The 16,144-nt window shown below is 49.6% G+C and overlaps 1 protein-coding gene across 1 annotated transcript in view; it reads left to right on the top strand.

Moving 5' to 3' along the window:
• The window catches only part of Rin3 (Ras and Rab interactor 3), a 110,327-nt gene extending 94,352 nt beyond the window's left edge, over positions 1-15,975 (top strand). The window contains exons 8-10 of the mRNA XM_036205992.1: positions 7,480-7,611; positions 12,776-12,939; positions 14,457-15,975. Coding sequence (XP_036061885.1) covers positions 7,480-7,611; positions 12,776-12,939; positions 14,457-14,777 — 617 coding nt within the window. The 3' untranslated portion in view covers positions 14,778-15,975. The remainder of the gene's footprint in view (positions 1-7,479; positions 7,612-12,775; positions 12,940-14,456) is intronic.
• Positions 15,976-16,144: the final 169 nt, after the last annotated feature.

The following is a 16,144-nucleotide window of genomic DNA, read 5'->3' on the forward strand; positions in this document are numbered from 1 at the left end:
GGCACTCTGCACTGTCTAGTCACAAGCTGAACCCAGATTCAAGGGGGTTAAGTATATGTCCTCGTTGGATGGAAAAAGCTTCAATGTCACATTGCAGGAGGTACTGGGAAGAAGGGAAGAAGAGAGGGAGTGGAATCATCATGCCCATTTGTAGCCAATTGACCACAGCACTCCTCTAGATACAGAGGACATGGAACCCATGCTCCATAGGGAATAAAATGTTGGCCAGAGTTCATCCTGCACCCAGCCCTTTAGCTAGATTCCCTGGTGCCAGTGGCTACCTGTGTAGTTAGTTGTACATGGGGGCCAGGTGATAGTGGAAAGAATACCACACCCCAGTTGTGACCTCCCAGACCTGACTTCCGGTTCCTAGTCTGCCCCTTACCACTTGTAGGAGCTGGAATGAGGCATTTATCTCTTTGAGCCCAGCTTCCTCGTGGGAAGAGAAGCCAGATTCTAGTAGGTCAGAGCCACACTTAGGCACTTGCTGATATTAGAAGCAAGCTGTGACATCTGACCTCTCGGCCCAGCAGGTACAATACCTGGGACTGGCTGAGAGGCCCCTCTTCCTCTGCATGTTCCTTAGGAATGAGCAGCCAGCTGGCCCTCTGGCAAAGCCGTTGTTGGCCTGGCACTGGGTCATGGAACAAGGTCCCTCCACCCTAGCCAGTTTCCCTCAGGAGGCCGGCAGAGGCTGCAGCTCCAGGTTAGAAGCCCTTTTTTTGTGTAGGACCAATGGGTGTTCTGCAACTGTGAGAGAACGAACTAAGTTCCTGAAGGGCAAATGCCACATGGGGATACAGCTACATGATGGCTGTGTTGGCATGGGCAAGTGTGGTGAGAAGCAAGGTATCAGGACAAGTTTGTCTTTTGGAGGCCAGGGGTCTTGTGCAGTCTGCAGACCAAGGCTAAGGCTAGGCTGTGAGCTCAACTGAATCCTGCCTGAAAATGGCAGTAACCGTGGGCAGCCTCCAGGATTCAGAGCCTTACTCCCATGCAGCACAGTCAGCCCCGAGGTCCAGAACCCAGGGAAGGCACCCAGCAAGGCTGACAGCAGCCATGGGAAGTTGAAGGTCAGGGTACCCTCGTGGCTGATGGAAACAGTCTAGGAATGACTCACGCTTTCTCTTCTGCAACAACGGGTGGGTGCACCAGTACAGGTATCTTCTTCTTCAGCTACTTCCTGCCTTTACATTTTTTGACACAGTATCTCACTGAACTGAAAGCTCATCAATTTGGTTTGGCTAACTGGCCCACCAGTGTGCTTCCGGGATCCATCTACCTGTTTTACACACACACACACACACACACACACACACACACACACACACACACACACACACACACACACACCATGCTCAGCTCTTCCCATGGGCGGTGCTGGGTATCAGAACTCAGGTCCTCATACATGTACAGCAGTCACTTTATTGACTGAGCCATCTCCCAGGCCCAGAACATTTTTTTTTTTTTTTTTTTTGACCTATCACTTGAAACTTAAAATCTTTAAATGGAAATGGCTCATTGAAACAAGGATGTCTGGGTACCCTTGTGAGTTTTTATCCAAGCAATTGTCAGGTGCTTTCCTCCTCTCCAAACACACACATTTTCCCCTCAAATCTCATAAGTTATATATCTGGAACTTATCCCAATCAGCTCTCTCTTGAGTCTGTTCCAGACTCTGGGAGTGCCAGGCAGGCTGCAGAGCTCTTGTGACGGCTGTGGATGAGTCCCTGGGTCAGCAGCGTCTGCAGATACAGCATCTCTAACCAGATCACAGGTTGTCACTGATCTATAAAGGTCCTGGTGGACTCAGAAAGGCTTAGGAATTACACATCTAAGAGCCGCTGTGTTTAGCTTCCTTTTAAGCTGTTTCAAGGGCCTTTCTTTTCTTTGAGTACACCGATTTTTTTATTTTTATTTTAATTATGTGTACGTGTGTGTATCTGTGTGTTGAATATGTACATGTGAGTGTAGGTGCCCTAAGAGACAGTGGGCCTCCTGGAGCTAGAGTTACAAACAGGCACCTGTGAGCTGCCTGATATGGGTGCTGAGACCCGAACTCAGGTCCCCTGCAAGAGCAGCATGCACTCATAAGTGCTGAGCTATCTCTCTAGCCCCAGGTGGGTATCTGTGAGGATGCAGGTTTCCTTACTGCACCCATCTTTTTTCACCTCAGCCACGGTTTCTCATTTCATGCTCTCACACTTCCCTCCCAGTTGCTGACTTAGTCACTTTCTCATTTCTACGATCGAACACTCTGACCAAAGTGACATAAGAGAAAATCGGGTCGTTTCAACTTAGAGTGCAAGGTGTCGCCCATCTCGGCTGGGAAGTCAGCTGGTCGCATTGCATTCCACAGTTAAAAACCAGAGCAAGAAATGCTGGCTAGTGCTTTCTGCAGCCTACAAAGCCCAGGTCTCACCCAAATAAAGATGCCTCTCCTCATCTAATGTAATCAGTTGCTATGATTGGCTTGCCCAGAGGTCCATCTCCCCGGTGACTGTAGATTCTATGGCGTTGACAGCTAACACTATTACGGTTACACGAAGGTGAAACATTCTTAGCTGCATCTCAGTTGACTCAAATTCCCTTCAGACTTGACACTGGCTGATTTCAAGACTAGCCCCCCCCCCTCCATTCCCTACCCACCTCACTCCCTTCCCTGTTCCCACACCACCATCCCTGTGCTGAAGGCCTGGGAGCCCTTCAGCCGCAACTGCAGCCTGTGTTGAGCTGGCCTCCACCCTGACCATGTTCAGTAGAACCCCCCCACACCTGTCCCAGCTCTGCTTCTAGACCTCAGGCTCCCCAGACTTCTGACCCCTAGACCTCAGGCTTCCTAGACCTCTGACCTCCTAGGCTTCAGGATCCCTGGACTTTGGGCCACTTAGGGCCTTAGACCATCTAGACCTCTACCCACCCTGGGCCTCAGGCCCTCCTCTCTGAGCAAGAAGCCCACCACCTGCTTCTCCTGTCATCACCACACAGGGGAGAGAAGTGTATGTCCAGCCTATGTGGCCCATTTATGAAGAAATAAAACAGCCCGGCTGTGGATGAGACCAGTTGAGACAGTAAGAAGACAGTCACATTCAGAGTGACAGGAACCAAATGTAGCTGGTCACACTATCCTCTCCTGGGAGATAACTGTTATCACACTTGTCTAGACCTGGCCAGAATGCAAACCTAGAGCCACATTGTACCAGACGATGCCGTAATCACTACACTAGCCGGCCATCCTGAGAAAGCGCCAGGCTTGGGGATAGCAGTTGAGCACACGTTTGAGGGTCGTGGGTAGGTCAGGCAGGCTGGGAAGTTGAAGAGACGAATGACTTTGGATAAACTTGGCATCCATCATACCTGGGAGCTGTGGGGTTCCTACAGGCTTTACAAAGCTTGTCAAGAGCACTTAGGCTTTTAGGTTCAAATTCTGACAAAGGTTTGTCTGACAAAGGAGCCATTGGCACCTCTAGAACATCAGAGCTAGGCAAGGGGATCCATTCCTGTAGTGGGAAGAATGATCGAAGCACCCTCAGAGAGGTCGGGAAGGCAAGAGGGAACCCAGGTGAAGATTCTAACCAATATACATGTAGAAGATGGGGGCTAGAGAGCTGGCTCAGGGTTAAGAGCACTGACTTCTCTTCCAGAGGACCCGGGTTCAATTCCCAGCACCCTCATGGCCACTCACAACCGTCTCTTACTCCAGTTTCAGGGGACCTGACACCCTCACACAGACATACATGCATGCAAAATACCAGTGCACGTGGAATAAAATTAAAGTAATAAATAAATAAATGAATGAATGAATGAATGAATGAATGTGGATGGCACAGAAAGGGCTTGGAAGGTGCAAGGGCTGTCCTCCTTGTCTTTAGTAGTTCAGTCTTTGGATGCTGCAGTTGGCTTTGACTAAGGGCTGGATTCATAGGACCGGAAGGTAGGATGTAGAGCCAACAGCTTGGTAATGAAAACCAACTTCCTTCATCATCTACCTCCTGACAAAGGCCACCACTGATGGCTTAGGCAGGGACAGTGGCTGGAGAATAGGATGGGAGGACCTAGAGGCCTTAATTGGGACCTAGGGGCCTATAACATTGCCGGCATGTGGAGGAGACACTGAATTCTAAGGACCAAAGTCACCCATGTTTATTGTTGAGAATTTTCATGCTGATGCGGCTTTCAAACATCCTGGGCATTGACATCTAAAGCAGCAACACAAACTCCACCCTCTGATGCCACCATGGACTAGTGAGGCATATAAAGTGGGATGTTTGCTGGTCTGAACCAGGACAGGAAGGGTTCACCTCAGCTCGCAACTCTGGGTTACCGTCCGCTCTTACAGGGCAGTAATATCAAGGCAGACAGCAACTGAAAGCCTCACACATCCAGGACCAAGAGCAGAGGGAATGAACACGTGGATCCTGTGCTCAGCTAGATTTCTCTCCCTTAGACAGTTCTAGGGCCCAGCCCATGAAATGGCGCCACCCACCTTGAAGGTGGGTCTTCCTACATCAGTTGACACTTAAGACAATTCCCCCACAGACATACCCAAGGGCTGTCTAGATCTAGATAATTCCTCAGCCATACTCTCTTCCTGGGTGATCCTGGGTCAGTAATTCTCAACCTGTAGCTCTTGACCCCCTTAGGGTGGAACAACCCTTTCCACAGGGGTCACCTAAGACCATCGGAAAATACAGATATGTATATTACGATTCATAACAGTAGCAAAATTCATTATGAAGTAGCAATAAAAATAATTCCATGGTTTGGTGGGTCACCACAACGTGAGGACTGTATTAAAAGGGTCGCAGTGTTAGGAAGGGTGAGAACCACTGGGCTAGGTTGGGACAAATTGACATCGAAAGCTAACCAGTCCAGTTCTTAACCCTGAGCCAGATTAAAGCCCTGGCATGCATAGAACTGGCATTGAAGCCGGGGAGTTGGGCAGGCAGGTAACCCTGCTCTGCTATGTGTCTCTACCTCCAGCTTTGAACAAGTAAATAGAAACACAAACCCCACCAGCTCATGGGCTACGAGAGCAGATGAAGTGGGGTGAGGCCCCGGGGTGTCCGGGTGTTTTTTATCTGGACCAGGTGCTCCGGAAAAGCTTCCATTTGTCCCACATAATGTTAACTTTTCCACTATTTCATGACAGGACCCAGAAACCCATTTTAAGGGCATCAGACCTAGTGGTGGGGATCTTCAGGGATGGCTTCCAGGAGAAAGGAAGGGACTTTAAGCCACAGCGATGTTGGAGGGCAAAGGGGCAAAACAGTTTAGTCCTGAGCCCCAAGCTGACCCAGGACTGTTGCGTCAGCTACCTGCTTTCAGGAAAAGGCCATTCAGCAAAACCAGGGGATGGGATGGGGGAAGAGGGGGACACAGTGCTGAATTCTTCCTACCAGCTCGGCGCTCTGGAAGCCACCCTCGTTCTGGCTGGCCCCTGGTTTTATGTGTGTGCTTCTGTTTAGACTGCATCAGTATTATTTAGATGGTGTCTACAGCCAGTTTGGTGACAGAGCCTCGGTTGAATAGCTGGGAATGAGACCATGCATGGCCTGAGAAAACACTAATATTTCCTACCTGGTGCTTTATGCTAGCCTGTCTTAGAGATAATGCCCCCAAATGACTGTACTTTCTGTCAGCTTCTCATTTGACACACACCACACCCCTGAGTAACAGACTGAGTCAATTATTATCCCCCAGTGTACAGATGGGGAAACTGAGGCTTGTCATGGCCTCAGGAGAGGCCTGATCATACAAAGCTAGAGTGGCTGAGCTAGGATTTTCCTAGATACCTATTCCAGTCTGCAGGGCACCCAGGTGAGCCCTCCTCGGTTTATTTTTCTCGGAATAAGTGTTCACTCTCAGCCAGGTGGTAGTGACTCATGCCTTTAATCCCAGCACTTGGTTGGCAGAGGCAGGCAGATGTCTGCAAATTCAAAGCCAGCCTGGTCTACAGAACAAGTTCCAGGACAGCCAGGACTACAGAGAGAGAACAGGGAGAAAAGTTCACTCTCTCTCTCCAAAGTCCCCCAGTCCATAAAATGTGCAGAAGGTCTCGGCCAGCTCTTGGCAGTGTGATTAGCTCATTGTGTGCTTGCAGATGAACAGATGGAACTGGGAAAGTCAGAAGCTAAAACCAGGAAACACAGGCTGACACTGGCAGGGCACGATCCACGCAAGCCGGGTGTTCAGATCACAGGAGAAGCATTCCACAGCTGTCCCCATCACCCCAGGGCATACTGCCTGCCGCCTGGTATACAGCTGGAAGAGTCAGCTAGGAGCTGATGGGTTTCAACTGTGCTCAAAGCTAGTGCTGGTCCTTAAGCAGACGTCAGGTCTCAGTGCGCATGCACATGCTCCTTGCCTACACAGGAGTGGGGGCGGGGAGACACAACACAGATCTGGTCCCACCAGTGATTGGCACAGAACTTGAGCATAGGCTCCCAACTTTGATCATTGTCCTACCCATGGTGAGGTTGGACTTGTTGGTGTACTGGGGGCAGCTCATACCAGCTCAGCGAAGCTAGTTATGCCTCTGCTCCCGACTCCATGTTCAGGTCTGCAGTTTGAACTTGGTCACTGTGGAAATGGCTACGTCATGGAAATAGGCCAGCACTGCAGGTCAGTTTCTGTTTCTGCCTTTCCCTTGGAAAGTCTGTTGTGAAGCGTCTCTCCACCCAGTCAACTGAGAATCCACATGGGGCTCAGTTTGGACCACTGGCAGTGGTGGATCTCAGGCACAATGGTGGGTCTCTGGGGTGATAATTGATCTCGGGCAGTGATAGATCTTGGGGCAAGAATGGATCTCATGTACAGTGATATTCTCAAGTGGTGGATCTCAGGCACAGTGGTGAATCTCCAGCAGTGGTGGACTTGGGGCAGGGGTGAATCTCAGCAGTGGATCTCAGGGGCAGGGGTGGATCTCACACAGTGCTAGATCTTAGACAGGAGTGGATCTCAGCAGTAGATCTCAGGGGCTTTAGTGGATCTCAGCAGTAGATCTCAGGCACAGTGATAGATCTCAGTTAATGGTAGATGTCAGGGATAGTGGTAGATCTCAGGAGTAGTGATGGATCTCAGGAATGGTGGTGGACCTCAGGCAGTGGTTAGATCTGGGGCACAGGGTTGGATCTCAGGCTTATGCAAAAATTCCTGGAGATGCCCATGCAGTAGTGATGGGCCTATGAATTCAGTGTGATAAGAATTTGATGGCCTAGCAAGCAGCCAGGGGTAACCATAGGGGAAGAATGAGGAAAGTACAAGAAACCAGAATTTTGTCACCCCAGCCCAGAGATTTCTCAGTTCCTTCTTGCCTCTCTGTACTGAGCCACAGGCCACCGGGGACTGACCTTAGGAGTTGTTAGGGTCCTCACTGTTGAATTGTGAGAATATGGAAGCCTGGCTCTCAGGATGACCTCCCATCCCTGAGTGGTTCACAGGCACCTGGCACTCACAACTCTCATCCTCCTCTTGCAGGGAAGCCCTACGGGGCCGATGACTTCCTGCCTGTGCTCATGTATGTACTGGCCCGCAGCAACCTCACTGAGATGCTCCTCAACGTGGAGTACATGATGGAGCTCATGGACCCCGCCCTGCAATTGGGGGAGGGTAAGTCAGCACCACCCCTACACCAACCACTGTAGCCGGAAGTTTCTCCAGTCCCGCCCAGACCCACTGTCCAGACAAATCTCTACCACCTGAGGTCCCACAGCCACTTATAAAATAATCATTCAGAGGCTTAATATTATTTACAAACTGTATGGCCTATGGCTCAAGCTTCTTGCTAGCTAGTCTTCTAACTAAACTCAACCCATTTCTATTAATCTATGTATCACTACGTGTTCCATGGATTTACCTGTGTCTCATTAAATGTTGCTCCTTGGATGGTGGGCTGGCCTCTCCCCCACTCCACCCTCCTTCTCTCTGTATCTCTATTTGGATTTCCTGCCTGCCTCTAAGCTGCCTTGCCATGGGCCAAAGCTGCCTTATTTACTAGTCAATGGGAGCAACACATATATTCACAGCATACAGAAAGACATCCCACAGCACAACACCATCTCAGGCCCATCACCAGCTCCCAAGCCAAGCGGCCCAGCAAGGACTTCTTAGGTAAGGCCAGATTCAGGTTAAGGCCCCGAGGGACTTGCACACAGGCCCTGCCCAAACAGCTCATTGATTAAGAAGACAGACAGACTGCAAAGAGAACTGTCACCATATCTTGACAAAATTGGGATGGTAGGAAATTCAGAGACTGGGAGCATGTTATGCAGACAGTGCAGTCATGGAGGGCTTCTAGAGGAGGCAATACCTGGACTGAGCATTGGAGGGTGAGTGGGAGCCGGCAGAGAAAGAAGAGGAAGGAGCTGGTCATAGTGGCACACACCTTTAATTCCAGCATTCAGACAGCAGAAGCAAGTGGATCTCTGTGAGTTTAAGGCCAACATGGTCTACATGGTTAAGTTCTAGGCCAGCCAGGGCTGCATAGTGAGACCCTGATTCAAAAATAAACAAATAAAGCTAAATAAATAAATTGCAAAATTAAAAAGAGGGGGGTGGCATTATCCCTGGAGGGCACAGCAAAAGCTGGTGGTATAACAAGCGAGGCTGGAGCGGCCGAAAGTGCCAGTCAACATGGAGCGTGACCAGTAGAAATCAGGTCTTAGATGGAGTGTCCCCCTGAGACTCAGCCCCTGTTTATCCAACTTCTGTCTGTAGGAGGAAGTTGCTGAGATGTTAAGGACTTTGTACTCCCTGGCTGAATAAAGGAGGAGTATGATTTGCTGCACTCTGCCTCAGTTTCCCTTCCCCTGTCCTTCTACCCACCACTTCCTCAGGCCAGGACCTCAGCCATCCCTCCACTAAGAATCCCTTGAGATACAGCAGCCCCGCTATGGTCTCTGAAGGACCATGACACATCCTCGGGGCTTCCAGCCTTGAAGAATGGAACCAGCCTCCCAGGCACAAGTGTCCCCTTTGGGCTTTGTGGTTCTTGAGATGGCTGGCCACCTTTGCATGTGTTTGCATCTGCCCATCTCTAGAGAGAGAAAGCCTGACGTAAGTGCTTCATGAGGTCTTCACAGCTCAGGGCAACAGGGAAAGTTGAGAACTTGGCTGTCACATGTAGCTTCTGGCCGTGGCTGACACCTGGAGCCCGCTCTTTTCCCTCTTTAGTTAAACGTTACCTGCAATTGGAGAGACGTGTTTCCTGGGCAGTCCAGGAATTCAGAAGTAAATGTTTTTCAGTCCATCAACACATTCATCCACCCTTCCACCTACCACCATCCATCTATCCATCTACATGTTTACCCATCCATCTATCTGTCCATTTACCCATCCACCCACCTATCCATCCATCTATCCATCCATCCATCCATCCATCCATCTACTCACCCATGCCTTCACTAGTCCATCTACCTACCTAGCTAACTATCCACCAATTCATTTACCTATCTATCATCTCTCCATCCTCCATCTATTCACCAATCCATCCATCCACCCATTTTTATCATCTCTCCATCCTCCATCTATTCACCAATCCATCCATCCACCCATTTATCAATTCACCAGTCCATCCATCCATAAAATTACCTACCCATTCCTCAACCCATCCATTCATACTTGCCATCTGTCTACCCATCCCCCACATATCCATCTATCCATCTACCAACGCATGCACTCATTGAACCATCCAGGTCAGGCATGGGGCTGCAGTTCAGAGCAAGACAGAAAAGGCTGGGAGTCTCATGAGATTGAGCAAACAGCTAACTCTGCACCCAGACTTACGACCCCCATCTCCTCAAGGCTTCTTCTTGGGTTTCCATGCCCACGGAAGCACTCAGAGACTGAGGAAGTTGGCAAGGATCTCTAGCCAGCGCTCACCCTGATGAAAGAGTGACACCCACCCTGAGACCATGTCCATGAAAGTCCTGGGGACCAGGGGAAGGGTACAAAAAGGGGCACTATGCAGGTGTCTGCCCTGGCTCACTCCCTGCCCGTGGAAACATTGTATCTCCTACTGTTCTCCTGACCCCTCCAGCCTGTGGTGTGGTGTGATTTAGCATAGCTCTGATAGCTGGTTCCCATGGTCTTTGCAGCAAGCATTTGTGGAGGAGGGATGAGGGGCTTCCTTTGAGCAGCTGGGGGAGCTGGTGGGACCCCCTTCTTAATACCCACCGCTTACCCCGACCCCATCTCAGGGGAATTGCCAACTGAGAAGCCAAACCTCTCCCCCTCAAGTATCTTCATCTAACTTTTAGCTCATGTGTCCTCCCCCAGACCTGCTGACAGCTGCCTATGTCCAGTTAATCTCACCAATGGAGTTTTTCATTCAGCCCACTATATACTGTCTGGGAAGTGTCTACAAAACTCACAGTGGTGTCGCCTGCCACCTAGTGCTCATAGCAGGCACTACATAGTTTCCACCAAAAATGGCTAGAAGGGCCGTGAGGGATGTGTAAGGCTTGAGGGGGCAGGAGAGCCCCAACAGGGCTTCAAGTCCCTCCTTTCTGCCTCTGAGAAGACCAGAATCCCCCAGAACTATTATCTGAGCTCATATAACTGTATTGCCTAAGCATGACTAAGCCCGGCCCCTTACACAAATCATGACATTGAGAAGTGAGTGGTTGCTTCAGGGTGCCATGCTCTTCTCCGGGACTCAGAAGCAGAGCATTCTTATCCTTGCCCTGCTCTCCTGGCCACGGAGATAGGAACAGGGCTGAGCCTGCTCAGCTGAACTTAAGGAGTCTGGGAAGTGAGCATTTTCAGGCCAGGGCTACTTCCTCAGATAACAGCGGAGTTAGGATGGGAACATGGATTCAGGTAGGTCATTGGCAGAATCAGCCTTATTGTCCAAAGTCATTGTCCTGGCCTAAATAGCCAGGAAGAGCAGTCTGGGGAGCGTCAGGGAAGCCAGGGACTGGAAGAGAGCACGATGCTTGGGGTGGGGGTGGGGGTTCACTACGTGATCTTGGCCATGTCACCCTCTTTTTCCGGGGTTCAATTTCTTTCCTTTAAAGTGAAGGATCTCAACAAGGCTCTCAACTCTTAAGCTAATGAGCAGATAAACATCCCTGCAGAATATTGTCTTTGAACTTAAAATTCTGCCCAGTCAGTGGTGGCGTACGCCTTAGATCTCATCACCCAGAAGGCAGAAGCAAGTGGATGTCTGAGTTTAAGGCCAATCTGGTCTACAGAGCAAGTTCCAGGACAGCCAAGGCTACACAGAGAAAGCATGTGGTTTGTGCAGCTTGAAGTACCTTAAAAACCTCAATTAGAGGAAATATTACGGATTCAGGTTGTTTTTAACAAGAAAACTTAAATGGGCCAATATTTTGGTGGGTGATTCCGTGGGTAAAGGCAGTTGTTGCCAAGCCTGGGGACCTCAGTTCAATTCCCACCACTCATTGGAAGGAGAGAACTGACTTCTACAAGTTGCCCTTTGACCTCCACATGAGTGTGTCCACAAATATATGTACAAAATAAAGTTTTTAAAAATGTAATAACTTTTTTTCAATGGCCAGGATCTCACTATGTAGTTCTGGGTGGCCTTGAACTTGCTATGTAGACCAAGTTGGCATCCAGCTCAGAGATTCACCTGCTTCTGCCTCCCAAGTACTGGGATTATTGATACTGAGCATTAAAATTTTTTACTATTTTAAATCCTTAAAAACTTCATGCAATAACTGAAATTTCCTGTACATCTTTGAAAATCATTTTTATAATAGGTAATATATTCATGATGCTATTACAATAGATACTTTAAAGCATGTGTATGATACAGTGAGAGTTGCCTTCCAGCACTTTCTTTCCCCAACTGAGGCATCCATATCCATGTCTCTCAATATCTTATGTATCCTATATATTTTCTTTTTTTTTGGGGGGGGGGGGTCTGAGGATCGAACCCAGGGCCTGTGCTTGCTAGGCAAGCGCTCTACCACTGAGATAAATCCCCAACCCCTGTCATATATATTTTTAAGCACTTAAAAATCTCATTTAAAATTAAAAACTTATTTTAAAATATCATTTTAAAAATACTGAGTTTGGACACAGACTTGGAGGAATTACTAGGTCTCTGTTTTCTTCCCATTGTGGCTGTGCTGAATAGATCTCCTCAGCCAGCTATGGTGAACCACACCTTTAATCCCAGCACTCAGAAGGTAAAGCCTGGAAGAGCTCTATGAGGCTAACCTGGTCTCCATCATGAACCTCAGCCCAGGACTAAGTAGTATATATGTTACATAAAATATATATTGTATAATAGTATAATATAGACTTGTTTTAGTTTTATATAGTATGTGTTATGTGTAATAATTCTATGTAAATATGTTATATATGATATATATGTATATTCCAAATTATTCCTTCTTGAAGAGGGCTGAGGAAAGATGTGAGCTAGTCTGTACTGTAAAATACTGCTGCCCAGTGGGGGTGGCGTACACCTTTAATCTCAGCACTCGGGAGGCAGAGCCAGGCTGATCTCTGAGTTCAAGGCCAGCCTGGGCTACCAAGTGAGTTCCAGGAAAGGTGCAAAGCTACACAGAGCAACCCTGTCTCAGAAAAACAAACAAACAAACAAACAAAAAACTGCTGAGGCTGCCCAGTGTACTACAGTTGCATGAAGCCTCTGAAGCAGGTTGTAGAGTGTGGACGCCCTCTGGTGGCTATGGAGGGAGAGGCATGTTGGAAGCAGTGGGCTGAGCCACACCCTTTCAGACCCTCCCCGTGTGGGTTGATCCAGACCTTCCTAGTTCAGCCTGTGTCCTTGATCCCGCAGGTTCCTACTATCTGACCACCACCTATGGGGCCCTAGAGCACATTAAGAACTACGACAAGATCACAGTGACGAGGCAGCTGAGCATGGAGGTGCAGGACTCCATCCATCGATGGGAACGCAGGCGCACGCTCAACAAAGCCAGGGCCTCCCGCTCCTCTGTGCAGGTAATGCTGGGGACTATAGTGACTGGGGCCTCTGACTGCACAGATGCCACCTGTGCTCTGTGTTTGGCTGCTTTGGCCTACCAGCCTTACCCTCAGGGTGAGTGATGGAGCTCCCACAGAGGAATGCAAGCCCCTGATTGTCAATCTGCTCAGACCTGCAGATCCTGGATGGGCATAGAAGTGCCACCAGGCATCTTAGAACCAATGGGCAGGGAAAAGAATGCTCTAGCCTCAGCTTCTGCTGCTTCCTGTGGTTTAAATACACCCAGCAAGGTCAACTTCAACTTGCATTGCTGAACTAGGAGTTACAAGGAGATACATACCATAGACTGTCCCAACTTGGTATATATTGGCATAAGCCACCACTCACACCCCCAATGCACTTCTGCCCCACCTTTCCCTTCTGGAAGAAACATAAGACTACTTGAGGCCCAGACCCTGGCACCCTGTAAGTGCACACCACCCTGTAACATGTCATTAGTGTTTTCATGGTTGTGGCCATGAGCCATCTACTGATATTGGCACTCCATCCACAATAGGGCAGCCACAAACACATTGTTTCACACTGACTTGGGGGCAGTTGTGGGTCTTGCTACCTTGAAGTTGGGACTGCCCTCAGTCTACAGTTGAAGCAGCAGAGGTCAAGGTCACACAGCAAATGGAACCATCTTCAAAGCCAGGAAGGGCAGGGAGCTCATGGACCCATACGTCATCCCTAGTACCACAGGCATCAGCTCCGCTCATCCTAAATTCACCCCTTCCCCAGCTCCCTACGCCCAGCGTTCCCCAAGCCTCTTCTTACCCGGCTTCTGAACCACAGAGGCAACCCTTGCTCTAAGAGGCCAAACTGTTCCACTTGCCTGAACTGTGGGTGCTAGTTCAGTCTGCACTGGCAACTTTAGACTGCCTTCCAACGCTGCCCCTGAGGTGCATGACAGACCCAGTGGGCAAGTACAGAATGATGAAACCATGGATAACAAGAAAAGGATAGAGAGCCGCAGACTGGCCACAGGAGGTATGGGGGGGAAGGGGGTAACTCCCTCCTTGCCATGACTCAAGAATGATTGAATCAGCCAAGAAGTGGTGGCTTAGCTGGTAAAGGTGCTTGCCAGGCAAACTTAACGATGTAAGTTCAATCCCTGGACTCCACATAAAGGTGGAAGGAGGGAACCAACTCCACAAAGTTGCCTTGGGTCACACAGATACATTGTGCATACACACAATAACTAAATCCATATCTGAAAACATGACTGAATCACCCAGGGTAAGCCCAGTGGGGAGGTAAGACCCAGAGAAGGAAGTTACCTACCAGGATCAGTTGTTGGCAGAGAAAGAAGGGGGCACAGATGCTCAGCTTCACAGCTGTTTGAGACCCCTCTGTCCAGAGAAGGCAAAGACAGGTCCAAAGCTACCATGCTCCTTTCTGCTGGCCCTAGCTCCCGACGTTGGGATGCGGGTGACCCAGGATGCTATTGGCCAAGCCTAGTGACGTCAAGCCTCCTCCATCTCGCCTGCAGGACTTCATCTGTGTGTCGTACCTGGAGCCTGAGCAGCAGTCACGGACACTGGCATCCCGGGCAGACACAGAAGCCCAGGCACTGTGTGCACAGTGTGCCGAGAAGTTTGAGGTGGCACACCCCCAAGACTACCGGCTCTTTGTGCTGGTGGACAGGCGCTGCTTCCAGCTAGCCGATGAGGCACTACCACACCGCATCAAGGGCTATCTGCTCCGGAGTGAGCCAAAGCGAGACTTCCACTTCGTGTATCGACCCCTGGACAGTGGCAAGGATGGCTCAAACCAGCCCTATCTAGTGGTGCGGGAGCCCAACTTCCTATGAGATGACCCATTGCTGACCTGTGGTGGCAGGGTCTCCTGAGACTGGGAGTATAGAGGGGCAAGGATCGGGCTCTCAGCGGCCACTCCCAAACTCAGTCAATCAACCATGCCCATTTATTCATCTGAGTGTCTGACCACACATACTCCCAACACAAGTGCCTGTGTGGGTCACACTGGTATGCCACCCACTGAGCATGCCTAAACGGACAGGGCAGAGTCATAGCCTGGGGCACCATGTTCTTCTTTGTACAGACAGTAAGGAAAAAACTAGGCTGAGGAGGAAAAGGCTCTCTAGCCAGCTGTAGCAAACAAGCCCAGCCCTGCTCACGCCCAGCCCCTCAGGCCATTCTCTCTGCCTTTCCCCAGGTCATGCCCCACCCCCCACTCCCACCTTCAAGAAAAGAGCTTTTTCCCCAGGACTGGCTAACAGAGGGGTTCCTGGCCCCAGCTGCTTGCTCCCTGAGCCTCAAGATGGAGCTGAGATGTTCCACACCAACCCAAGATCTCAGGAGTTTCTCCACGTGCGTGTTGAAGAGACAGTCCTACACCTTACCCCTGCCTCAGTGCTTGTCATCAGCTACCAGACTGCCTAGTCTGCCAGGGTTCCTGAGCCCCACTGGACACAGCCAAGCCAGCTCCAGGAAAACATGGACAAGTTCAGACAATGCCATGAGATTGGGGGTGGGAGCATTGAAGGTCCTGTCCCCTGATGGAAACACCACAGTGGGTCATCAGTGTTGACAAGATACACTGTTTATGTGTGTTGTGGGTGTTAATAAAAGCCCTTTTGCAAAAGCTAAGTCCTCTGAACTGGCCAAACTTCTGCTCAACAGTCCAGGGTCATGGTGCATCATCACCATCCTTGGTCCCCATCACCCTAGGCTCTAGATGATTTCTAGAACCATCCCTTCTGCCCTTTGCTATTACTCTTGGGAATTCCAATCTTTTTTTGCCCTCAGCTCTTATGTCCGTCCTTCAAAGTCCATCTCCAGGAAGCCTTCCTTGACTCCCCATGTTAGTCACGCACTGATGAACAAGGTATGTAAAGACAGCTAGCTGCTCACAACTATCGGTTTCATTAATTCCTTTCTTCATTCATTCATTCATTTATTGAGACACGGTCCCCTGAGTAAGTCCTCAAGCTCATTATGTAGCCAAAGACTACTAGGACTGCTTGGAGTACAGGTGTGTACCATCGTGGCCAGTTTATATGGTGCTGGGTTAGTTTACATGGTGGTGGAACCCAGGGCTGCCTAAGTGAGCTACATCCTCACCCCAATGCTGCTTCTTACCTTTGCTTTCTCCCTACCCATCTTAATACCCACCGGGCTGTATGACCTTCTTTCTTACAGCTCTATTTTTGAGATA

This window comes from Onychomys torridus, chromosome 14, assembly GCF_903995425.1.
Source record: "Onychomys torridus chromosome 14, mOncTor1.1, whole genome shotgun sequence".
Lineage (NCBI taxonomy): Eukaryota > Metazoa > Chordata > Mammalia > Rodentia > Cricetidae > Onychomys > Onychomys torridus.